The 27,826-nt window shown below is 31.6% G+C and overlaps 1 protein-coding gene across 9 annotated transcripts in view; it reads left to right on the top strand.

The window, feature by feature from the left end:
* LOC134695530 (uncharacterized protein KIAA2012 homolog) overlaps nucleotides 1–27,826 on the top strand; it is a 107,657-nt gene that overhangs the window by 61,809 nt on the left and 18,022 nt on the right. For all 9 annotated transcript variants that reach the window (XM_063556812.1, XM_063556813.1, XM_063556814.1 and 6 more), the window contains 10 exons: nucleotides 804–940; nucleotides 10,230–10,313; nucleotides 11,233–11,329; nucleotides 11,992–12,210; nucleotides 15,336–15,685; nucleotides 16,117–16,288; nucleotides 17,037–17,120; nucleotides 17,970–17,999; nucleotides 23,195–23,278; nucleotides 26,989–27,191. In XM_063556812.1, the coding sequence (XP_063412882.1) occupies nucleotides 804–940; nucleotides 10,230–10,313; nucleotides 11,233–11,329; nucleotides 11,992–12,210; nucleotides 15,336–15,685; nucleotides 16,117–16,288; nucleotides 17,037–17,120; nucleotides 17,970–17,999; nucleotides 23,195–23,278; nucleotides 26,989–27,191 (1,460 nt within the window). The remainder of the gene's footprint in view (nucleotides 1–803; nucleotides 941–10,229; nucleotides 10,314–11,232; nucleotides 11,330–11,991; nucleotides 12,211–15,335; nucleotides 15,686–16,116; nucleotides 16,289–17,036; nucleotides 17,121–17,969; nucleotides 18,000–23,194; nucleotides 23,279–26,988; nucleotides 27,192–27,826) is intronic.

Here is a 27,826-nt window from a genome sequence, read left to right on the forward strand (position 1 = left end):
TTCAGGCTAGTACCACAATTGTGATTTGACTAACAGAGCACTGCTATACAATGTTTACTGCTGTGTTTTTTCTCTTTGATTGTTATATTGTTATTTATTCACAGATTGTTTTCACCATGTATGTGTGTAATATTTATTCACATTATAATCAAAACAATTGTGTATATGTAAGAAAAAAATTGCAGATTATTTTGTCTTTTGCTTATGTATTATATTACTTTTAATAAATTTCATTTTCAAAATACAATACATTATTTAGTATTAGTATGTTCAGCTAGTAACAATAAAAAAATGAATTTTGATTTCAGATATTTATTTTATTACTTTTGTTTTGTACTGGTTCTCGCATGCATTTCACACTGTTTCAAACTCTTGTTATTTGTCTAATGATGATTTATTTATAGCTTAAAGTGCATTCTGGATAATACATATGCATGTATTTTTTTAAAAACTTTTTTTACTTTTTTTATTTGCTTCCTTTATCCGCAATATTTTAAAAGCTTAATTCGTCTTGCAATTGGTCAATTACATATGAGTAGTAACTTGTACAGTGAGAAGTTATAAAATAATATGAATACAGAAATCAGGTAAAATCTGTCTCAAGCTGTTACAATTAACTTTATGATTCCTTTTTTGGTCATCAAAATTTTTTCTAAAAAATCAATTATAATTTTTTTTATTTATGTATAGCATCTTGCAAGAAACAGGTTTCCAGATGAAATTTTTTAGTCTTTTACAAAGCCTTTTCGAAGTCCTAATTGTTTTCAATCTTGAATTAATATAAAATTTTGTACTATTTTTAGGATCCGGCCAATCGTTACAATCTCAGCAGATTTCAGAGAAAGATATTATTAATGTGTTGGAGGATACAGCCAGAAATATCGCTGCATCCACACTTAGTAGAAGTGACAGTGGACAGGACTTGGAGAAAGATGCTAGAGTGAGTTATCTCCCCTATGCATTATCTCCCCTTCATGTATGTCAGAAGTGTATGCTACTTAAATCCTTTATGCTTGGTCTCACCTCATTGATGTGTTCATTGCAAGCAGAAGTGTTTGTGAATTATCTCTCCTTATTAATATGTTAATGGCAGGCAGAGGTTTTATGAGCTGTCTTTCCTCATTTATGTTTTTATTGCAGGCAGAATTGTTTGTGAAATATCTCCCTCATTAATGTGTTCATTGCATGCAGAGGTGTTTATGAGTTGAATCCTCTCATTTATGTGTTCATTGAAGGCAGAAGTGTTTTTGAATTATCTCCCCTATGATTTGTCTTCCCTCTGGCCCAAGACCACAACTAATGATCCCGCTTTTCGTTGTTCACGAATATAGTTCCCCTTAATTATAGTGTATTTTTTCTTTATTTTTTTTCTTTCCCTTTCTCATTCATTTCTTAGCTTTTCTGGGGTGGAAATGAAAGAAGAGAGCTGAAATAAACTTTTGGATGTTTTATTTTAACTGATTTTAACAAGGAAAGAGTGATAAGGCCAGGTGCAAAAAGGTTATATTTACACTTTTCGGAACATCTCTTGACTTGCCTATAGGGGTATGTATGTGTATTGGCTAAATTTGTAAGTTGGGTGAAAGCAATCTTTCTGAAGTTTGGATATATTTTTGGACTAGTACTATACATTACACACACAAAAAATTGGACAGAAAGAATCGGTTCAATTTTTTTAATGAGACAAAAAGTTATAAAGAACTAATAGAGGAATTAATTGTGGTCTGTGGCCTAAGAGTTAATGTTTTTATTGCAGGGAGATTTGTTTGTGAGCTATCTATCTCCCTAATAAGTTGTTTTGTGTCACTTATTTTCTGATTGCAGACAGAACTGTTTTCCTGAATATGACAAGGAAAAACAATAAAAACTAAAGGTTTTGCAAATTGACATCTAATGATTTTGCTTAAAATAATTTAACAACTTATACTGTTACTTTGAAAAGTTGATTGTTTATATTAACTATTAAAATAGTGCAAATTAATTTGATTAAAATACAGGTCCTGTGTTTTGCTTTGCTTACAATAATGTACTGACAAAACTCTATTCTGCTTCCTGTTCTGTTAATATATAGATCAGCCAATGAAATTTCAGCTTTCAGATGGTTGAAAGTTCAGCCAATGAAGTTTCAGCTTTCTGATTTTTGAAAGTGGTTATAATTGATCTGAAAAAATCAGAAAAGTCTTTAAAACTATTTGGTCCGAGACCACCATTGTCGTCCCTTGATTTTCGTTGTTCACAAATATAGTCCCTAGTGTTGACAGTGGGTTACTTGCCATTAATTTTTATACCCCTTCCAAATTTATTTCTCCATATTCAATGCCTCAAATTGCAAGTAGGGGGATGAAATTACACTGTAAAAAAAATTGGGTCCAGAATTTTAAAGGAAAGTAGTGATTTGGTCCAGCTGAAAAAGGTTGAAAATGAGCAGTTCGGACGCTGTCAAAAGATTTCAAGACGCCCTAAACATAAAATTGTCCATATTTTGAGTTAGAGGCGATGAAGTTTTCTATAAATTTGATATAATTTGTCCCAAAAGTAGTACAACACACTGTAAAAGTTTCTTTGAGAAAGCGCAGGTGGGATTTTTTTTATTTTTATTTATGTTTTAAAAGAAATGCACTATGAATTAATTGTGTTCTCAGACCTAAGAGGTGAAATCTGTAAATATAGAATTTGTACTCTGGCAACTTCCCTAAATGATTTGATGGTGTCAACTTGTCAAATAGAATGAAACTAAAGCATTTAAACTTTTATTTTATAGAATTTCTGCAAAAACAACCATTTTTGGCATTTTATGGTCAAAATAGGCATTTTATAACTTTTTCAATATTGTTGCATAAATGGCATCCTGACTTTCTATCTGACAGGTTTTTATGTGTCAATATTTGTGTTTCTATGCCTTTATCTGCTTCTTTTACTAATTTATAAACTCTGAATCTACAGAAAAGAAGTTTATCTCAGATAAAATGTGCAAAATGTGTTGTATAAATGACCCTAGTCTAACGCCTTGTTTGGATGAAGTCAATAGTGGGGAGCTTGGTATATAAAATTTGATGTCCATATTAGAGACCTCACTAAATTTGTATCAAATGCACTTTACAATGTCTATTGTACCTGTTCCATTTCACATAATATATTTCTTTTCTTCTGTAGGATAGAAAGTGGTTTAAATATAAGCCTGTTGAGAATAAATTGCATGCAAGTTTTTCCCTAAAAAAGCAAAAATCTTTGTTTCAGCCCAAACTGCTTGTAAGAAAAATTAATTGCAAGAGTATTTTTGTGCTCAGATTTGTTGTATTATGTCACATGAGAATAGAAATGATAAAAAAGACACAAATTTTTATTTTTTATAACCTCAATATGCATTTTTTAATGTAAATATGTGGCACGGCCTAAATTGACCCTAATTTTTTTCCAGTCTTACTTGGCCTAAGACCCTTTTAAACTAATATCATATGTTATTTGTAACTTTTCTTTCCATTTAAAGTACTTTAAATACATATGTTAGGATTATTTATAACCAAAAAGCTTCACAAATTTAAAATTGCTGGAAAATATTACATCTTCATGTTAGGCCCCCTTTCATTGAAAAACCTAAATTTTTAGGCGCAGGCTCATATAAATTTGACTTTTGAGTAATTATGTCTAGTCTGATAAATCAAATGAGTACTCTATTGCTTTAAAAACATGATAAGTTATATATTAAGGCATTTAAAAAGTATTTTGTTGCAATATTTTAATTTTTAAAGCCCCAAATGTTGATAGTTGAAATTTTTCAATTTTAAAGTCAAAATTTTACACGCAAAGATGAGTATAGAACTTAACTTAATGTCCATAATATACATCCCATTGTCATGAAACCTTGTAAGCAGTGTTATAATACATTAAGCTTTGTTCATACCAAGTTTTTAGTGGAAGAAGACGTCAAGTCTTCTGAAGACTTAAGGGGCCGACCCTTGGCATTGAGTCTCCGTATGCCGCATTCATTTCGTGTATTACAATTTCAAAACAACTTAAGATTCCTGACACCGATTTTTACACATGATTAGGCATCTGAATCATTTAATTTGTAAATTATGATTGTAAAACAATCACTATCGTAAATATGACCCTTTTATTTATGTAAATTATTAGATTTCATCCCATCCACATGAACGTTATTTGTTTACTTGTAACAGGATGTTTTAACTGTAGATATTTGTATTACACATGCGTGAATTTGGTATCGGGACAACTCGCCCTGTTTACAAGTTCGCCCTTGAAGTTACGAATTTGCAATCCTGCAGACAAGAAGATTTTGTTTTTATATAAATAAAAAGGATATATAAAGTGTTGTCTTTATTCATGGTTTTCCTTTGTCATGTGAATTAGATGCCCTTCGTATTACATACATGTGAACCTCCCGACGGGAGTACAAAACTCCCGTTTTCAGAGGTCTCCTCCCATCCTCCCGTTTAGGAGAAAAAACTCCCGTGTATGAAATATTTCATGAATGAATATTTGATCATTTCTTACTACTGTACGGGTGTAATTGACACCTGTGGTAAATTTTACCTGAACATCAAAGAAGATGTATAATTATATGGCTTCACTTGACAGCTTGGGTGTCAAACATACTGGTAATCAACGATGTTTACCTCCGGCTAACTGCCGTTGTGTTATCAAAACGATGTGTATTGGGAATATTGAAATACTTTTTTGTTACTTCCCTTTGTTTTAGCCTGTTTTCAGTTATTTTGCTTTCAAAAATGTAAATTATAAAAAGACTATAAATGATTAATATTTTAATCAAATAATCATAAAATGATGTTGATTAAATGAATTTAAATGATTTTGGACAAATAAAAAAATTAACATTTATAAATTATTTTAGCAATCTAGACCTCCTTTCAAGGATTACATTGAAGTGAACAATCATTTGTCAAAAACAAAACAAATCAAGAAACAGATTCTTCTTATTAATTTATTTTATTCAAATAGAGAGGCAATAAAGTATGGAAAGCCAACGGGGTCAAAATTCTTAATTCGTGACTTGTCAATTTGTAACTTGTAACTGTGTGATTTGTCAATTTGTATATTGATGTTTTGTTACTTGTGATTCGTTAAATGTCGATTTGTAAATTGTCTATTTGTATATTGATGTTTTGTAACATGTCGATTTGTAAATTGTCAAATTGTATATTGATGTTTTGTACTTGTCGATTCGTAAATTGTTAATTTGTATATTGATGATTTGTAACTTGTCGATTCGTTAAATGTCAATGTGTGAAATGTCATCGTTGTATTATGCTAACGATCATTATGACGACAGATGGCGCTCGGTCTCTTCTTATGTGTATAAGCCTCCTGTAAGTATGTGCACCGCCATATGGAATATATATACCAAAGTAATTTAAATCAGTTCTGTGCACCACCACATACATATAAAAGAAACAAATAGATAAATGCATTTGTTTGTTTTATATGGCGTGTATACCAGGGACTCGGTTTTATAAGAGGTGACCTCAAATAAGCATGTTTGTTTACTAATGTACTGGTCATCAAACCTGGGATGGGGTTTGTCACTTCCTGTATTAAGGTATACATAGATGTGTCGCTGGAACGGGCTTCCTTATCAACTTCGCAAATATATCACTGTCACTTGGCAGAAAATTTCTACTTAATATTTAACCGGGTCAAAATAAGACTAAATAAGACGGGGCTTGCTAATTTATACTAATGTTATCCTGGGCCGCAAATTTTGGACTAAATGTATAGTGGGAGAAATGGTTTGACACCCATTATTCCTTAATATTATAATCTCAATATGAAAATTTCAGGAAAGAATGTAATTATCTAATGATCTTTTAATACAAGAAGTAAATGGAAGAACAATCTTTATATATTTGGTTCCTGCATGAGTAATGAAGATAAAAAATGTTTTATCCGCATATCATAATTGTACTTTACAAAACAAACTGAAGTGAACAATTATTTTAAATGAATCACTTAGTTAATGTATACTATATATCAAAACTGTATTGAATATGCACTATTTTGAAATAAAATCTAAAGGCACCAGAAAACTAAACGAGGACCTTAAATGGGCTACCAATATTTCCAACGTAGCCAAGATGGCAAATTAACACTAGGATTCCTGATAAGAAATTTGAGATATTGTTTATCGGAATGCAAGAAAACTTGGGGCCGCATATATTTCAATGGTCAGGTCAATAATGGGATATCATATGGTCAATAGTATGGGACCACAAACATCAATAAGCTTGAAAGAATACACCGACGACCTGCCAGATTTATAACAGGAGACAAATCCAGAGAAGTTAGTTGCATCTCAAACACGCTCACCAAACTGAAACTACAAGACAAACATACAAGACGCTCAAGCCAGAAACTAATATTTCTATACGAGGTGGTCCAGGGGCTTGTTTCTCAGTGTTATAGGACCAGACAATTAAAAAAAAACTCGTTCAAAAAGAACACTAATTGCTGGAAATCGGGCCGATTTAACAATTATTATAAAATTGAGAATGTGTCAAAGAGACAACAACCCGACCATAGAGCAGACAACAACCGAAGGCCACCAATATGGGTCTTCAATGCAGCGAGAAACTCCCGCACCCGGAGGAGTCCTTCAACTGGCCCCTAAACAAATTTGAATACTAGTAGTTCAGTGATAACGGACGTCATACTAAACTCCGAATTATACACAAGAAACTACAATTAAAAATCATACAAGACTTACAAAGGCCAGTGGCTCCTGACTTGGGACAGACGCTAAAATACGACTGAGGGGTTAAACATTTTTTGTTAGATCTCAACCGCCCCCCCTTTTTATACACCCAGTTTTTACCAAAGTGACGCCCTATCCCTTCGACTTGTCAGAGAAAAGATCTCGCCATCTCGCCTTTTGCATGACAGAGGCAAATATCTCAAATATGCTTACACTAATTTTATTTCTCCATGAAAATATTTGCACATGATTTGAGGTATGGCCCTGTGGTATATTTTGAGTAAAATGGTAGCCAGGGATCCTGAATGACTGCTCGACAGAAGAGGCAGGCGGAATACAACATGGTTTGTGAATTAGATATTATGATTATATTGTTACAAATTCATTGCAAATAAATTTATTTTTTATTTAATATGCCATGCAAATTTCAAAACAAATAGCTTTATTGATTAACATCGTAAATCATTTCGGTTAGTTAACCATCTGATCGACAAAATATTAGATTTGGTAAGGTTGCCGGGCTATATAGTGGTGTGGCACCGGGTGGGGTTCATATCGGGAGGACTGGGCGTTAAGCAGCTGTTGAGATCGAGGGACTATAGTGAATATTTTGGTCTTTTTGGTTGTAAATTTTTATAGAAAGGAAATATAGCGGCAATTTTTAAGCTTTTTGACCAGAACTATTCAGTAGGCATGTTTATTAATATATATATATATATATATGTCAGCCCTTTCCCCTCCTGTCAGAATAAAATGGTCCGATAATAGCATTTTATGATTAATAGAAATCTTTTATTACTAGTACCTGTTTTTCCAGTAATGATATAGCCTTTTATAGCCGACTATATGGTATTCTCATTGTTGAAGGCCGTAGATTGCCTATATTTGCTTAAATCGTCTTTATTTGAACTTCGCATTGGTGAATATCTGTCTCATTGGCAATCATTCGGTTTATTACCACATCTTCTTATTGTATTTACCTGAAAAATCCAGTCGTTGTATTCCACCGACCAACGACTATTTCATTAAACTCGCAATTTTGATAGATCGATAATGTCGAGGGACTAAACTAGTCCGGATGCATTTTTATAAAGTTTAATACGTTCTCGAACGAAAGTCCACGTCTGACTCAGTTAACAAAATAAAACAGGGATCCTGTAAACATGCATTTTTTGTATTGTTTTCTTTCAGAGGCATTTGCTGTAATTAAAAATTAAAATTACTTAGGTTTATATTTCATATGGAGGTGCTCCTACTTACAGGAGGCTTATGCACTGAAGAATAACTTTACCGAGCGCCATCTGTCGTCATAATGATCGTTAGCATAATATAAAGATGACATTTCACACATTGATATTTCACACATTGACATTTCACGAATCGACAATTTACAAATCATCAATATACACATTGATAATTTACAAATCGGCAAGTTTAAAAACATCAATATACAAATTGACAATTTACGAATCGACAAGTTACAAAACATCAATATGCAATTTACAAATCGGCAAACATCAATATGCAAATTGACAATTTGCAAATCGACATTTAACGAATCGACAAGTAACAAAACATCAATATACAAATTGAAAATTTACGAATCGACAAGTTACAAAACATCAATATACAAATTGACAATTTACGAATCGACAAGTTACAAAACATCAATATACAAATTGACAATTTACGAATCGACAAGTTACAAAACATCAATATACAAATTGACAATTTACGAATCGACAAGTTACAAAACATCAATATACAAATTGACAAATCACACAGTTACAAGTTACACATTGACAAGATACGAAGTAAGAATTTTGACCCCGTTGGCTTTCCATAATAAAGGAACTATAAACATTACAATTTGATGGAAATTTGAAGAAAACACACAATTTCTACATCATTTGGTTACATTTACGACAAAATTTATGTCGATAAAAAAACATGATGTTTTGACCATTCAGTACTTAATAGATGCATAGTTCTTGGGGAAAAGTTTCATCAAATAATATGAGTATAAATGACTTTTTTTGTGCTCATTTTTTACAGTGGGTTGTAATGATCTTCCAGTTAGTTACCCTCATTTGGAGTGTTGTTCCCAACCTGTTAAAGGTCCATCTTTGTGCATTATTCAAAATTGGAAATTTCAACAAGCATCTAATATTCTTAATCTGGAAAATAAACCCTGGTCTGCTAGCTTCATGTATATTTTTTCTACCGATTTAATATATAACTAGAATCATGCAAACAGACTTAAGGAAAAGGCATGCAAGTTCATCATACAAATATGACACTTTTTCTAGACAATCCAGATCTTGCAAAATACGTCGCTAAAAATTGTAACCTTTAAAATTGTTGTTGTGCAGTAAAAACCCATATGGGAACTTTCAAAAGTTGGCGGGTATGTAACATGTCTTACTATTTTTATGCTCCATTTATGGGCAATATGTTTTCTAGTCTGTCCGTCCGTCCTGCTTCTGGTTATAAAGTTTAAGGTCGAGGTAGTTTTTGATGAAGTTGAAATCCAATCAACTTGAAACTTAGTACACTTGTGTTCCTCTTGATATGATCTTCTTAATTTTACTGCCAAATTAAAGATTTTACCTTATTTTCATAGTCAACTGAACATAGAAAATGATTGTACGGATGGGAAATCCATGTACTTATGACCTTTTCTTGTTTGAAGAAAAAAATACATTTTAACAATAATGGAACAAAGCAGCCTGGGTAAGTGGGGCTGCTTTTATGGTAATTCAAGTTACTTTTTATTCACCTTCTTCCACTTCAGAGCTATCAGCTCTTTGATTTTAAGATTTGTCAACTCTTTCTACCCTAAGAAGGTAGAACTGAGGGTTTCCAGATCCTTAGATGTAAACCAAGCTTAGATAATTGATCTGTATTTTCATCATTTATAAATATTGCAAGCTTTGCAAGAATTTGTAACTATGAAATTTCCTAACAAACAAGTACAATGTCTCAGCGGCTTTAGATATTATTATAAATGCTATTTGATCAAACTAATAATGAATGTGACTTTTAATGCTGATCTTTTGATTATTTTGAAATGTTTCAAACTACTGTAAATTCAGAAATTACTGCGATGTTTTTATAATGGCGAAAAATGCGGCAGGGTTATAATCGCAATAATTAAAACTAGCGTTTTGAAATTTTTTATATGAATTAAACATGATTTTTCTTTATAATAGTGCAAAAATTAAAATTGCATTTTAGTCTAAATTTACAAAATCGCAGTAAATAAACTCATCACAGATACCAGGACTAAATAGATGGGCTCAATAATTTCTGAATTTACAGAATATGGTAGATTAATTTTGTTTATCATTTCATGTGTAAACTGTACATGTTCTACCTTTTTATTAGTGTGTGTGTGCATGTTTTATATAATGATGGCTGTGTCATTTTAATTTCAATGAATTTTGTTTTTTGCTTTTGTGTTGATTAATTTTGCTTATGATACTAATACATTTTATAGCAAGCAGCCGAGTTATGGTTAGAAAAGAATGCCCCTCGTATCATATCCAGAAGTCAGTCAGTTCAAGACACACAAGGAGATCAAGTAAGGAACTTTAACCCTGAAGCAACCTTGACCTTTTGAACTTTCACACAATATTAATCTCCCCTAACTATATTCACCCTATTAAAAGATATAATGCCTGAAATCCTAGTCAATGAATCAAAGCTTTGCTAATACAAGGATGTACTGACATGATACTCAATTCTGCTTCATGTTGAGTGTTCTGTTAATTTAGACATCAGCCAATGAACATGTTATTCTGAACAATCCTTACCTTTCTGAATATAATCAAGCTGTTACTGTTAGCTGTATGTTCAGGACTTTTCAAGATGGATCGAGAGATTGATTATTGTTGGGTCTGAATTATTTTGGTTTGTAAGAAACACAAAATATTGATCCTATATAATTAAAAGAATTATATCAGAAATACAACTGTAACCTTGGTAGAAATGCTGCAAATAATTGTTATCAAAGGTACCAGTCTAATAATATTATACGCCAGGGGCGGGTTTCATCTACATAAGACTCATCAGTGACGCTCAGATCAAAAAAGTTTGATAGCCAACACAAGTACAAAGATGAAAAACATTGATGACCCAATATTCCAAAAATTTGTGTCAATTACGGCTTAGGTAATCTATGCCTGTGATAAGAACATCCTAATTAGTATTTCGAAGAAATACTTTATTTGGAAATACTATATAATTTTGCAAATATGTACACAGGTAAATAAAATAGTTTACATTATGTATAATTGGTTTTGTGTATACGCTGCTGTTTTTTTTCATTTAATCAATTGTTTGTAATTAATGCTTATTACTTAACTTTTGTGCAATCCTAATGAAATATTAATAGATTGAATGGCAATTAATTTTCTAGGATTTAATAATAAATTCAAATAATCAGCCTTACCGGGACTTGAAAGAATTGGTATACATAATTACGATTTATTTTAATATAGGCTGCAATTCGGTCAGCGGTGGAGAATGGTCGTAAGAGTGCCGGCCCTACAGCTGGTGAATATAAGGATCTGATCAAAGAAAAACTACAGACTGCCTGTAAGTGAAAAGAGTAAAATAACAAAAAGACAATACATTTAGGAAAATCCAAAACGAAAAGTTTGTTATCAAATGTTAAAAATCCAAAGCTCAAACACATCAAAGGAATAGATAACAAATGTCATATTCCTGACTTGGTACAGGTATTTTCTTATAGAAAATGGTGGATCAAACCTGGTTTTATAACCAGCTAAACCTCTCGCTTGTATGACAGACTGTGAGACACATAACATCCCAGGTCAGAGCTCGAGGTTATGCAAAACTTGTAGAGTTAAATAAGGTCATAGATGGATGGAGAAACCATGATTATCATTTCAAGAGCTTAAGTTTAGGCCATGCAAAAATTATTGTTGGTTTCCCCTAACCCTGCCGGGTCTGTTTTTCACCCTAAAAGCAATTCTTTGATTTTCTCAGGGGTTATTTTGCAGATGAAAAGAAAGAGTTGTTTTGGTTACTATTGATAATTACCAATGATGCTTTTTTTATATTGTCGGATAATCTCTTAAAAGTGTTTCGACATTGCTCAATTATCATTCCTTCAGTTTGAATATAAAATTCCATAGACTATTTTGCCTAAACATCTTGCAATAATTGGCATAAAACTATTTTGTCAGCATTTTCCCATAATTCAAAGCAATTGAATTATTTCCTGTTCTTTTCAGTATCAAATACAGATGGTGAGTCTATACCACAAATTCCAGATGATGCTGAATTAAGTCCTGAATTACTGGAGGCTCTGAAGAACAACTCAATCACACCAGAGGACATAGAAATTGTTAAAGATGAAGAGACAGGCAAAAGTATTGTCAGGTCAAGAAGTCAAATGTCTGCTGCCATGGGTGGGGTCAAGGAAGGTCACATTTATGTTCCTGTTGCCAAAAGTATGTACAATTTATTGTGTGTTTTTTTTATTGTGGTATATTCCTTATAATAGTTGATAGAATTTTATTTAGTTATACAGTGTAACCTGTCTTATCTGACAAATTGGGGGTCAGAAATAAATGTTGGGATTGCCAATTTTTTGTAAGCGTGACACGTGAAAGTCAAATTATTGTGTCGTGAAAACGGGAAATGAGGTCTAGCCGGACCTGGGAAATGACAAAAAAATGAGAATTGCTTATGTACATAGTGTAAGCGGGATACAGGAATTTAAGAAAGCGAGATCCGGGATCGGAACCCCCCAATGACACCCCTATTAAGCAGGGTGTCAAAATATTCAGTTTTTTTCTGAGGTAAAAAGGAAAAAGACTCCTGGATAGTCATATTTTGGGACAATGAAAATGTGTTGGTTAAAGCTGGATATTTGAATATTCATGTGTTGGATTAGCCGGGTTACACTGTACATTTATGATTAACAAATCTTGAAATTTTCTATCTGTTCTTGTAATATTACAGTGCAAACATAAAATTTTAATGGTGTGATTTCAGAGAGCAACTTTCTAAAAAATAAGATTAAAAAACAATTTTATTGGATTTAATAAAGTATTCATATTCATATTCAAATATTATGATAATAATGTTGATTTCAATTACTATAATGTGTTCATTAAAATTGTTTACTTAAAATATGAGACGATTGAAGAAGTTTTGCACTGCTATTATAATTTTCTGTTTTCTTTAATTAGTTTTGTACTTCCAATATGATTTACTGCACAAACTCTACCCCTTTGTATAAAAATATATGCCTACATATATTGCACTTAACTACTGTAACTTTAAACCAACTTATTTTCGCAAATACTTTTTTTCCGTTTTTTAAGTGACATTTCTAGTCCACTTTTGGCTATTGAATTTCGTGATTTTCTAATTTACTGAATGTAGTTTAATAAAGAAAGATACAAGTTTAACATATTTGTGACAATTTATATTGGCGTTTTTTTTCAACTAGCGAAAGTTGTCAAAATTAATTGCTCCTGAAAATAAGTTGGTTTACCGTATTATTAATAAATTATAATTTTAACGTTTCTTTCCAGTAGTGTGTCTGTCAGTCTGTCTCACTGTATTTCTACTGACGTGACACTGATGGTGCTTTGTTTATCTCCGTGTACACTACAGCTCATCAGGATTATGTCATTTTTACCCGTCCACATTAGGAGTGGGCAGGAAGCTAGCAAAACTTCGTGAAAATTACTTATAAGAAAATCCTTTAGATTGGACATGATATGCCTTTTCTGTCATTAAAGGAATCATACCTTCTTAACTATACATAAGAAAAACAAATTTAAGATTTGAATACTACTGTAAATTCAGAAATAATTGTTATATTTTTAGTACTGGAAAAAATCAGACTACTAAAACATGCATCAATATTTTCAGTAATGATTGTACTTTTGATTTTCTGTTTTGTCAGTGTTAAAGTATACACAGTATGAAAATGCCAACAATAATTTCGAAATTTACAGTACAATATTTGAGAGAGAAAAAATTGGTTAATTTATAGGTGAAAGAAGTGGCCTCTCAAAGGGGCGTAAAAAGGGGGGTATTTGCATGGGAGAAGGCAAAATAAAATTTCCATTTCACGATGTACAAACAATAAAAAATTTCTTGCACATTGATCTTTTTACCAATTTCATGAAACATGGTGAATAACGAACCTTTTTCACGGACACATGTGAAATAAAAATGGCAAAACATGTTGCACGAAAATAACCCTTTAGCACCCTCTTCTCACTGTGGACAGGTAGAAATGACAAAATCCCCATGAGGTGTAGTGTAGTTCAGTTTTTCTTCACCTCTTTTTCAAACACCTTTCGATCATCTGAACCTTGCATGTACTATCTGGTATATTAGAAGAGTTGAAAATCTCTAGTTCGGCTTATTATGACTATAAGACAGGACTAATTTAAACCAGACTGCAAGAATAGTTGCTTGTATTACTCGCTTTACTTATACTCTTTTTATTGGCCTTACTAGTTAGCTTTACAAATGATTATCTACTGCTTTTACTACTGCTTATCTATTAGCTTTACTAATGTTTTATTTAGCTTTACTAATGTTTTATTTAGCTTTACTAATGTTTTATTTCAGCTAGCTTCTTTGCTTTGACATGCTTTTGTTTTCTTGTTTTGTCGTAAGTTATAACTATATTTGATTGTTTATTTAAAAAAATACTTATACATGTATTATATACTACAGTGAGGGATTATTTTTAATTGTAACAATAAACTATCAAGTAGCAAGAGAACATTATTAAACCATTTCAAAATAACAAATTTTTACACTGAGTTTTTGTTCGTTTAATAATATTGATTTTAAATGGTGAGTGTGTGTAATAAATGTACATGTATGCTAAAAGTAATAAATTCTCAGAATTTCAATTTAGTTGTGGATTTTGATTTGATAAAAAAAAAAGAAGAAGAAGAAACTATGCAATCCTATTTTTTAGGTTATAGAAAATTAAATATTTAATAATCTGAGAAATTTATTTCTTTTGAAATAAAAAATGAAATACAAGACAGACCATACATCTTAAACTATTGAAAATCTATATTATAAGTCACATATTTTCTAAAGATTGAAATGTGGCAAAGCCATTTTACAGAACATTTTATATTTTCTTAACAGGAAGTAAAATTTTTTTTCACATTTTGGTCTATTCCGTGGAAAAAATTGCAATATTTGAAGCAATTTTTTCAGATAAATTTCTATGGGTAGTCAGGGCTTCCAAAAAAGTGCATACAATGACCCCACACTCATGTGCTTCTCCCTGGAACAGCTCTATTTAAATTGAAAACTTTTTATAGCTTATAGTTGCATGCAACACAAAAGGATTGTTCGTAGCATTGCAAACAGCATGTTATAAAAAAGGATTGTTTCAGTTTCGAATTTTTAAATATAAAAAAAAATTAAAACACTTTTTACATCAGATAATTTAACTAATATGTGTCCGTCTGCCTTGTATTACTATGAAATGGTTATGGGCTAGATTGAATGTTTGTGTGTGTTTATATGAATGTTTGTGTGTGTGTTTGTAATGCTGCTATTTGTAACTACTAATGCTTTGCAGACGGCAACAAACAGCATGGCACGATACCTACTGACCGCCAGTCAATTGCTGACCTAGGAGAAATTGAAGTTATAAATTATGGTGCAAGGTCATCAGATGCTGGGTCAAAGGTTGGATCAGCTAGAACCCACTCAAGTAAAAAATCAGAGAAATTGTCAGATAAAGCACCATCAGAGAAATCGTCAGAAAAGGGAGGTAAATCACAACCTCCGTCAGTTTTGGGTGAATCTATTGTAGAAGAAGACGAACAGGAGGATATGAAATCACAAAGGTCAGGAGGTCAAATGTCACAAGAAGAGGTCGAAGAGCCAGAGGATGAATTTAAAAAAGCTTTAGTAGAAGTTGAAAAGGTAAACTACATCGGTATTCTCTTGTGGAGAGTTGTCTCATGCCAATGTGGCAAAAATCATACTTCGTTTTCTTTTATATACAAAATTTTCCCTAAAGTTTTAGTCAAAGTATATTTTGTTAAAATTCTGGTACTTTTACTCAGAATGTTAAGACATTAAAGAGAGAGGGATAAACTTGTCTAATATCATTTTTAAATTGAAGCAATAAGAGATTACAAATATTTCTTATTTTAATAGCACTACATGGATAAATACAGAGGATTCCAAAAATCTTGCATAAATTCAAAAACCAGAGAATTGAACATCCTTAAGTGAGATTTGGTGAAGGTGAATTCTTTTCAATTTTCCCATAATGAACTTTCCTTTTCTAAAAATATATTCGAACCTACATTATACTGTTGGTTAGAGACAATTTATTTTTCACAATTTAGGTCAATGAAGCGGAACAGAAGGATCTTGGCCGACAGAGTGTTGTGAGTAAAAAGAGTGAGAAGAGTGCAGTATCGGATAAAAAGAGTGCTGTGTCAGATGACAAAAAGAGCGTACAAACTGAGAAGTCAGACGCCAAGAAAGCTGTAGCTAAAAAAGAAGAGTTTGTAGTAGGTGGGTACAAATTATTTTTTCTGTATATTTGTGAAGTTTGCAATGAATTTAGACTTGCTAGGATAAGCTTTTTTTTTATAAATCATGTTTGTTTTGAAACTTTAAATGTTTCTGTAATTTCAGAAATTATTGCAAAATATGCCACAAGGTTATAATCGCAATAATTTAAACTTGCATTTTGAAATTTTCCAGATTTTTGTTAATATAGCAAAAATTAACATGACATAAAAAAAATAAAAAAAAAAAAAAATTAACATGACATTTCATAGTCTTGAATGACGAAATCACAATAATAAATGAACAAAATATATATCTGAATTTACAGTACTTTGACCCTTTTATGATATGACTCATTTGATGAAAAAAATAGCAATCATTGGATGAAGCTTTCAATGGATATGGACCAGTGAGTCATAGTCTAGGTTAAGTGTGTGTTTATGAATTTAACCAATTTTGAAATGTGGTTTATTCTGTACTATTATAGTAAAAGAAAAGGAAATACATTCTGGTAGCTTCTGATGAAAGTTTTAAAACTATATTGTAAATTGTTTGGCAATTGTAATATATTAGGGTTTTGTTTCAGTTTTATCAGATTTTTGTGATAACATTTCAGCAAATCAAATTTATCAATGTAAAGTAATACAAAAACAGCAACTAATTTTTTGGAACAAAAAAGGTTTTATTTTCAGCAAGACTTATTCTAATAATTAGATTACAATAATGTATTTTATGGTTTTAAATAATTTAGGAATGGTAAAAAATAAAAATGAAAATGAGGCTTTATACGGAGGTATATCTCCGCCACCAAAAGGCGCCACACCACCTAATGAAGGTAAAGAGTTATCTCCCTTAACACTGTGTTTGGCATGGAGATCTTGTTTTATATTTACCTGGTTACCATGGATACACTATTCATGTTGATTTTTTGCAGTGCACTCTACACTAACAGTGTTGGCATGGATGTCTTGTCTTGTGTTGTTATTTCTATATTTGTATTGGTTGTCACGGAAACATGGATGAATGTGAACCCTGAACCACTAATAGTCATAATTGGTGATATATGAATGTCTTGCATACCGTTGTCATGGAAGCACATTTCTGTTAATTTATAATTCATGTACTTTACACTTACCCAATTTGTGTATGTTTTACTGACCTTGACAATATGGCATGTGTTTACCAGGTTAAAGGTCACATTTCTACTGTCATTGGCATGGTAACAAAAGTTATTCCCCTCCACCTATATATTTCACCTCTGACCTTCCTTCATGTATACCTTATGGATTGAATGTATATATAAAGTGATACTTGGCTCAAACTGCACATTTGAAATGTTCAAACCTATATCATCACTCAGAAATATGAAACAGATCAACAATTTGCACATGGTTATGGTTAAAGATAAAGAAAATAAAAAATGTTAATTTTTATCATTGAATTTTTTTTTTTATTATAAAAATAAACACAAAATATATTGTCTTTAATAAAACATTACAAAATTATTATTTTAAAAATATATTTACGATTTGAAAGTTTTTTTTTATTCTTGCAAAGAAAATTTTATAATATTGGATTTCAAATGCAAAAAAAAGGGCTCAATTTATTTTGAATATAAAATTTTAAATATGATATCTGTATCAATCATTTAATTTTCTAAATATATGAAATCATAATTTTACAGAAGACAAAGGGTCCCAAGCACAATCAGACGGTGAGATTTCACGGTTGATGATGAATGTTTGGAGCCAAATTTCACCTGAGTTATTTCCCCTTACACAGACTCATTGTTGACACTTAACTGTGACCACTGTTAATATTAATCCGCCAGAATTGTTTTCACTTGTGAATTTTCAAGATTACCTTTCATTTAAATTATTGACAATCAACTTGTTTTATATCACATTATACTTTAAATAATGATTGAATTATCTCCCTCTATTTAAATTTTTTTATTCATGGATATTTCATTAACTGGTCCGGGACCACAATTGTCGTCCCTTGATTTTCGTTGTTCACAAATATAGTCCCTGGTGTTGACAGTGGGTTACTTGCCATTAATTTTTATACCCCTTCCAAATTTATTTCTCCATGTTTATTAATGTCTCAAATTGCAAGTAGGGGGTTGAAATTACACTTTTAAAAAAAAAAATCTATAATTTTGATATATTTTGTCCCAAAAGTAGTACAGTACAACACACTGTAAAAACTTCTTTGAGAAAGCGCAGGTGGTATTTTTAGCTCACCTGGCCCAAAGGGCCAAGTGAGCTTATGCCATCACTTGGCATCCGTCGTCTGTCATCGTCATCGTCTGTCGTTGTAAACTATTTCAAAAATCTTCTCCTGAAACTACTAGGCCAAATACTTCCAAACTTTAACTGAATGTTCCTAAGGGTATCTAGTTTATAAATTATATCTGAAGTTTTGATCTATCAACAAACATGGTCGCCATTGCCAAAAATAGAACATAGGGGTCAAATGCAGTGTTTGGCTTATATCTCAAAAACGAGAGCGTTTAGAGCAAATCTGACATGGGGTGAAAATGTATGTAAGGTCAAGATCTATCAGCCCTGATATTTTCAGATGAATCAAACAACCCATTGTTGGGTTGCTGCCACTTTATTGGTAATTTTAAGGAAATTTTGCAGTTTTTGGTCATTATCTTAAATATTATTATAGATAAAGATAAACTGTAAACAGCAAAAATGATCAGCAAAGTAAGATCTACAAATAAGTTTTATATGATCAAAATTGTCAATTGACCCCTTTAGGGGTTATTGTCCTTTAATGTCAATTTTTCACAATTTGTTCATCAAATTGCTTTAAAAAAAATCTTCTCCTCTAAAACTACTCAACCAAATTCATCCAAACTTCAACTGAATGATCAGTAGGGTGTATAAAATAAAGTTTTGTGTTTTATTTTCTATTTCATCAAAAAACATGGCCATCATGGCCAAAAATATAACACAGGCTAAAATGAAGTTTTTGGCTTATATCTCAAAAACTCCAGCTTTTAGAGCAAATAAGACAAGAAGTTTAAAGTATTTATTAGGTCAAGGTCTACATGTCCTGAAATTTTCAGCCGAGTTCAGGGTAACTGCTTTTTCAGGTATAATGCCCCTGAATTGATGATTTTAAAGAAATTTTGCAGTTTTTGGTTATTATCTTGAATATTATTATAGATACAGATAAACTGTTAATAGCAAAAACGTTAAGCAAAGTAAGATCTACAAATAAGTCAACATGACCAAAATTGTCAATTGACCCCTTAAGGAGTTATTGCCCTTTAAAGACTTTTTTCACAATTCGTTCATCATGTTGACTTACTTTAAAAAAATCTTCTCCTTTGAAACTGCTGTATCAATTTCAGCCAAACTCAGGCTAAATGAGTTACAAAGTATATACATATCTAGTATAAATATTGTATTTTATTTCCTTGTATGTCAAGAAACATAGCTCCTATGGCTAAAATAGAACATAGGAGAAAATGATTTTTTTTTTTGCTTTTGAAGAATATAGGACGATTCAAAGAAGATTTAAATAAATTGAAAAGCCAAAATAATCATTGATGAGAGATTTAACCAAAAAAATTATGGTGAGCGATTCAGGCTCTTGAGAGCCTCTTGTTTTTATTTTCATTTATGTTCTAAAAGAAATGCACTAGCTATGAAATAATTGTGGTCTCGGACCAACTGGATGTTAAAAGTGCCCTGAACAATCAATCAATGTTTGTTTCATGTTTTTATATTGAAAATTTTTTGATTTATAATCAAAAATTGTAATTGAAGCATTATATTAAAGGGAAGACATCAAAAGTTCAATGAATAATAAAAAACTTCATTCATATAGTTTTTTTCACTGACCCCCCCTACCCCTCCCTCTTAACTTAATTAGGGAAAAATGATCGACCAATAAGGATGTATATAAAATCGATGTCAAGTTAACAAAACTTGCATCAATTTTGACCCCCTCACCCCCAAACTATTTGAATTAAGTTTTTTTTATCCTTCATTGATTTTTTGATGTCGTCCATAAGAGTGACAACACCTTTTGTTCCGGCACAATGTAAAAAAATGTTGTTATATTTGTTATTTATTTATTTATTTTTTATCAGTTTCAACTTCTACTGGTAACAAACTGGTAGCAAATGTTTTGTTCTATTTAAGCATAGTAATTGTTGACTTTTGTTTGTTATTTATTTTTGAACAATAAAATAATTCCAATGTTTTTAATAGATTGATGAAACTTGCACCTTTAGTGGAAATTACACTGGGTGACATACAGAAGCCTAGTTAAAAGTTAATTTGCATTGTTCTAAATTGATAAAAAAAAGTTATAAAGATGGCTTGTTTTTCGATTGAAACTTTAAAATTTACAAGTTATTTGAATGCAGTTTTAAAACCATAAAACCTGCTAGAATTCACCTGCCACATGCAAGCTTGAAATCACAATCTCAGTGTTGACGGGCTATATTGATACAGTAGTTCAACTTCTCAGACCACTTAGCCACCAAGGTCCCCACTAAGAACTAGAGAAATGTATTATAAAGCACAATCTGATAAAATTTACTTGTGTACTTTTTGTCATCTAGAAGTTTAAAATGGAAAATAGGAAAATTGTTACAGTGAAACCTAGTTAAACCATACCCAAAATAAACCAGAAACCGTACGATGACCTATAGTTGTTAATGTAGGTGTCATTTTGGTCTCTTGTGGACAGTTGTCTCATTGGCAATCGTACCACATCTTCTTTTTTATATTGTTCTGAAGACCAATAATATCACATTTTCTGCATTGTGAACCTGATGAAACCGAAAATACCTGCCAAAACCAAACCAAATCTCAAGTAACAAAAGGGTTCGGTTAAGTCAGGTTTTACTGTATATGAACTTTTTTATCAGATCCATTGGAAGAATATTTGAAAAATCTTGCAGAAGGTAAAATAAAAAAAATAATTTTACCATAGAAAATTTACCATTTTACCATAGAAAATTAGTTCATGGGTGTGGTATACAATTTTTTCCCTACTAAGTTATATAATTAGCAAATATGACTTGCATGAAAACAGAGTAGAAATATCGATTAATTTGATTACAGCTGGATGGGCGAAATATTTTGTTTATCTTCTCCAAAAATTGTTTAAGAAAATGGAAAATTTCTTAAATTGTTTCCAAGATTTTGAAATATTATACAACTAATGGCTTTTTCAAAATTGTTTTTGATTTGATTTCAATTTCAAATTAATGCTGCACACAAATTGAAGTAACAAGATTTCTTTTAAGTACAATGATGTTGCTTAAAGTTTTTTTTCTTTTTAAATATTTAAGGTGGTACCCAACACTTTCACTAAAATTAATTTGGCTCTTTTAATTTTCATTAAATTTTGTCAAATTTTTTCCTTTGACCCTTTAACAAAAATATAAAAATTTAAAAACTTTTGAACCAACCGTTTTGTCAGAAAAATTACACTGGTTTTATAGAAGTTGGACAAACACCAATTTTGATCATTGAGAAGCTTAATACTCCTTTTACAACACAACGTAATTAAAACCTTTAGCTGACTTTATGGAGTTATCTTCCTGCAGTGTTAGGTACCACCTTAATCAAGCATTAAATAAACTTTTTACCATTTTATCATTTTATTATGTAAATTAACTTATCATAGACACCAGGATTGAAATTTTATATTAATGTGCGCTCGTCCACATAAGACCCACCAGCAACGCTCAAATCAAATAGTTCTTGCGATTGTCATAAGTGGTTATGGTTTTTAGAGTTTTTCCGATGGGTTTTAATGACAGGCTGAGGTTTTAGTAAATAAATTTATAAATAATTTATTACTTTTAGTTGTCATGGACACTAAATTTTAAAATTTATAATGTTACAATGTTTATAACATTTCCATAGATTAGATAATTTGTATGGTGGAAGAATTGATATTAATTTAGTTTGAAAAAAAAATGATTGAAGATCTGAGAAAACTGTCAATGATATAAAATAAAATCAGAAAAGGTCAAGGCAAATATTTGAAAGTGTATTATTGAAGCACCAGAAACAAGTAAAGAGCTATATGACCAAAAAATAATAGCCATCATCTGCTGCCTGAGGCCATCTTTGCCTGAGGGTGTTGAAACCTTCGTTTTAAAGTTATTTGTAAATTATAAATTCAATTAAACTGTCAATCTAAGAAATGTATACTATCTATAGCTTTCAATAATATTATTCATAACAAAAGTTTGAATATTAGAATTATTCATAATTTATGTAACAGAGAAAGAAGCCATACCTCCAGCAAAACCATCATCTGCCAGGAGAATCTCAGTACAACCTCCAATCCAGGATTCCACATTACCTCCCCTGCCACCAGAAATCCCTAAAGTTATAGATCATGGACAAAAATCTAAGAAATTTGAAGGAGCTACCAATGAACCATTGCCTAAACCACCAGTAAAGGAACCAGTTGGTGAGAGACTGCTGTCAGCAGACGACAGTTATAGTCACATGACTTTGCAGAACACATTTTAATATCACATGACTTTTGGAGACAACACTTTAACTTGTTTGTTTTCTTTCAGAAATGGACGAGATGTAAAGAACTTATATGTTTTAACATGAATTGATAATATGATATGAGTGTTTTCTTCATGTACATGTTTTTTATACTTGGCACACTGTGTTGGTGTGTACTATCACATTCTGCTTGAGGCACATTTTGTGTAGTTTTACATTTTACATTATAACTTGTTTTGGTGTGTTTTCTTGGTTGATTTAAAATCCTAACACTAATAGGCAGTTTTGAACTTTCAGCTTTCAGTTTTTAGAATGACCAGAGGTCAAAGTAGCATATTGGATTGTCTCAAATCAGTATATAATTTTATACTTATATTATCTTAATATTTTAATTTCACAGGGAAAGTTAATACAAAAGGAGAACTGGAGAAATTGTTTGGAGAATTAGGTCTCCCTCCCAATAAACCGACTACCAAGAAGAAGGGTGAGACAACGAAGATCTCAGATTCTTAGATTCTTATACTCTCCACTAACACTCCTTCCTGCTTTTATAGTTATCTCCCTTGAAACATTTCTTTCTAGAGAAACTGGTATGAACTTTATATAGTTTCACTTTAGAAATCAATTAACGAGTTAAAATTGGATTATATTTTTAGTATGAAAATAAGGATTTTGATAAAAGTGGTTATATATATATAATGATGGCAAATTTGATAATTATCAAACAGAATTCAGATGACATGGTTATAGATAAATATAGGTCACCATACAGCCTTCAAAAATGAGTAAAATCTTTACAGTTTCATCAGCTATAAAGAGTTGCGACATGACAAAATTTGAAACAATTCAGATGAGAAAAATAACTGCTTAGTTTTTTTACAAAACAATTTATGATAAATAAATATGACAGACATGAACCAATTTTAGGACCAACACTGAACTACAGGATTTTGACTTGGTGTTAAATATTTTCTTGAGTGCTTAACCCCCCCACTTATCTGAAACAGTGGTGAAATGTAACATCACAAAAATATTAACTCCAAGGAAAATTCAAAACAGAAGGTCCCTAATTAAATGGCAAAATCAAAAGTTCAAACACATCAAATGAATGGATAACTACTGTCATAATCCTCATTAGGTACAGGCATTTTCTGATGGAGAAAAGGCACAACATAAGAACAATCTGTTAAGATCTTATACCAGTTTCTCTATATGTTTACCATCCATGATCTATTTTTAGAATAGATACTGTTTTACTGATCTTATTTCTTTTGCATGAGTTCACTTGAATCTTTTATTTTAGGAGCTTTCAGTCTCTTTATAGTCTTACTTTGCATGTACAGTATAAAACACAGGTTATAACCCTGGCGCATGGTAATTTATTTTATTCATTATTCTGCACATACATATATTTATTTTCTTTGGAACTAATTTTTCGTAGATTGTGAAAAAAAAGTTTTTCATGAATATTTTTTCTAATAAAGTATGCATATACCTTAGCATTTGGAAAATTTATTCTTCTTTGAATATTTAGATTTGTGTTACATATTATATCCAGGAAATCCAGGAAAAATAATCAATCCACATTAACTTTTTCTGTATCTATATGTAACAGTGTAGTTTAGTCATAACCTTCCTTGTTCTTTAGTCCTCCACCAATAAAAACTGGCTGCCTCGAAATGGCCCCAAAATAAGGCTTAAAAGTGGCATTAAAACAATTCAAATCAAATCAAATCAACCTTATTGTTTAATTTCAAAGTGCATTTGATGGAAATTTAAATGTTATAAGTTGTTTTCGAAATTCAGTATGTGTTGCTGCACTTTTAGGTTTTTTTTCATTTTTAGCTCACCTGGCCCGAAGGGCCAAGTGAGCTTTTCTCATCACTTTGCGTCCGGCGTCCGTCGTCGTCGTCCGTCGTCGTCGTCGTCCTGCGTCCGGCGTTAACTTTTACAAAAATCTTCTCCTCTGAAACTACTGGGCCAAATTAAACCAAACTTGGCCACAATCATCATTGGGGTATCTAGTTTAAAAATTGTGTCCGGTGACCCGGTCAACCAACCAAGATGGCCGCCATGGCTAAAAATAGAACATAGGGGTAAAATGCAGTTTTTGGCTTATAACTCAAAAACCAAAGCATTTAGAGCAATTCTGACATGGGGTAAAATTGTTTATAAGGTCAAGATCTATCTGCTCTGAAAATTTTAGATGAATCGAACAACCTGTTGTTGGGTTGCTACCCCTAAATTGGTAATTTTAAGGAAATTTTGCTGTTTTTGGTTATTATCTTGAATAATATTATAGATAGAGATAAACTGTAAACAGCAATAATGTTCAGCAAAATAAGATTTACAAATAAGTCAACATGACCGAAATGGTCAAATGACCCCTTTAGGAGTTATTGCCCTTTATAGTCAATTTTTAACCATTTTTCGTAAATCTGATTAATCTTTTACAAAAATCTTCTCCTCTGAAACTACTGGGCCAAATTTAACCAAACTTGGCCACAATCATCATTGGGGTATCTAGTTTAAAAATTGTGTCCGTTGACCCGTCAAACCAACCAAGATGGCGACCATGGCTAAAAATAGAACATGGGGTAAAATGCAGTTTTTGGCTTTTAACTCAAAAACAAAAGCATTAAGAGCAAAACTGGCATGGGGTTAAATTGTTTATCATGTCAAGATCTATCTGCCCTGAAAATTTCAGACAAATTGATAGTCAATTTTTAACAATTTTCATAAAATTTGTAAATTTTTACTAACACTTTCAACTGAAACTACTGGGCCAATCATTATAGATGGTGATATATGTACGAGCAAGAATGTTCAGTAAAGTTAGATCTACAAGCACATCACCATCACCAAAACACAATTTTGTCACGAATCCATCTGTGTCCTTTGTTGAATATTCACATATACCAAGGTGAGCGACACAGGCTCTTTAGAGCCTCTAGTTTTTTTTCATATCATAACAAATCTACCACAAATGGACCACATATACTTGGATCAGTTTGTGATGCAATAAACAAAATATTGATCCGTAAAAAGCCCCAAAAAAGTAATTTATTTAAGGAATGACTAATATTTTTTCTGTCTATGAAGAAATAACATAAAAAATTTGGTGCACACTGAATAACAGGCGTTGCATTCATTTCTAATAATTTAATTCTTAATTACACCTTATATAAGAATGCCAGCATTTGATTGGCTGATAGCCAGTGTATTTTTTGCATATTCTAACATTTTTTCCTCATTTCAAACAAATCTGTTTTTTTTCACCACTGCTGGTGTCAATATGCCTCAAATACCATGGTATTTGCCATTTTTGATAATCCTTTTTTACCATCACGAGCATCTTCCCGTCTTGCCTAGCGGCTCGGGAAATTTAAGTCCCTCAACTTGTATTTTTCGCAAATACCCCTCCATAACATGATATATCTGTTCAAAATTCCATTTTAAACCGTAGAAAACCATGAAGAAACGTTGATGACGTCATGGTCATATGACTAAATTATGTATATGGGCTCATAACAAAATAACATCAGCCAATCAGAAGACGCGTTACATCCAACATTAAATTATAACACAAGTCTTTGATGTTAATACCAAATCGGAAGACAATTGCATTATCTGATAATTCAAATTCAACAACTCTGTGAAAATGTTTATTATTATATTTTATACACCAACTTTTGCATGAGCACTACTTTATAATTATGTTAATAATGAACAGTAAATTATTTTTTTGCAGTTTCTGTGCACATATATTTTTACAGGTATACACAGTCATACTTTTGGTTTGTGCGCATGTGGGAATTTAAGATTTCTTTCCTAGAAAACACATCAGTGATATATATTTTATAACATGAAACTTATAAGCTACTTAAATTATTGACAAAAATCTTGTTTCATTATATTTTTTAAATGTGTAATGAATATTTTAGTTTTAAACCTTTGTTGAATTAAATTTTAAAATAAAAATACTAATTTTATGATACATTGTAGTTGCAAAATGATAAAATGTCTATCTTTTAGTATTTGCTGTATAAATATTCTTTCTTTGAAAGTAGATTTAAACATTCTCGGTTAACCAGTAATAACAATATCTTCTGTGTGAAATTATGTATATCATGCATGATAATCAATTTAAAATAAGATCATCTCTTTTATATTTGTTGATGGATATCTTTATAGGTAAACCAAAAGACAAAGGCAAGAAAGCACCTGCCAAGAAACCAGGCAAGGCAACTAAAGGCAAAAAGGCAAAGGATGAAGAGCCTAAACCTACTCCTGCTGAAGAGCCTCCTACTGAAGAAGCACCTCCTAAGGAGCCTACACCTCCACCCTCACTTCCCCCATTGGAGGATAAAGGAGCTTCTGATAATGAATCAGATAAGGTATACTTATGTTCCTTCTAGCTAGAAATTAAACCTACTCCTTCTGAGGAGCCTCTTACAGAAAATCCACCTCCCCCTTACTACCCCCCATTGGAGGATAAAGGAGCTTCTGATGATGAATCGGATAAGGTATAATTATGTTCTTTTTAGCTAGATATTAATTCTACTCCTTCTAAGGAGCCACTTACAGAAAAACCACCTCCCCCTTCACTACCCCTATTGGAGGATAAAGGAGCTTCTGATAATGAATCTGATAAGGTATAATTATGTTCCTTTCAAATTCTTAATGAGATACCAAACTTGTTAAGTTTAAAAGGATCTGGTGTGAATGGCTGCTTCCTAAAGAGCTCATACCATTTCCTGAAGAGGAATGAATACAGAACGGTCTGAACCATATCATTTCATAAACTTGAACTTCTTAAAGAACACACACAATATTTTTAAAACAAACTAAATAAACTCACACAAATCCTAAAGACGAAATTCCTAAGGAACCCACAACATTCTATAAAAGAAGCTTCCTAAAGCTTCCTAAAGAACCCAAACAATTTCCAAGAGATGCACTCCCTTAAGAAATCTATCAATTCCCTAAAGAGTAATTTCATAAAGGTAAGCTTTCTGAAGAATTTACACAA

The sequence above is a fragment of the Mytilus trossulus genome, chromosome 13 (assembly GCF_036588685.1).
Source record: "Mytilus trossulus isolate FHL-02 chromosome 13, PNRI_Mtr1.1.1.hap1, whole genome shotgun sequence".
NCBI lineage: Eukaryota > Metazoa > Mollusca > Bivalvia > Mytilida > Mytilidae > Mytilus > Mytilus trossulus.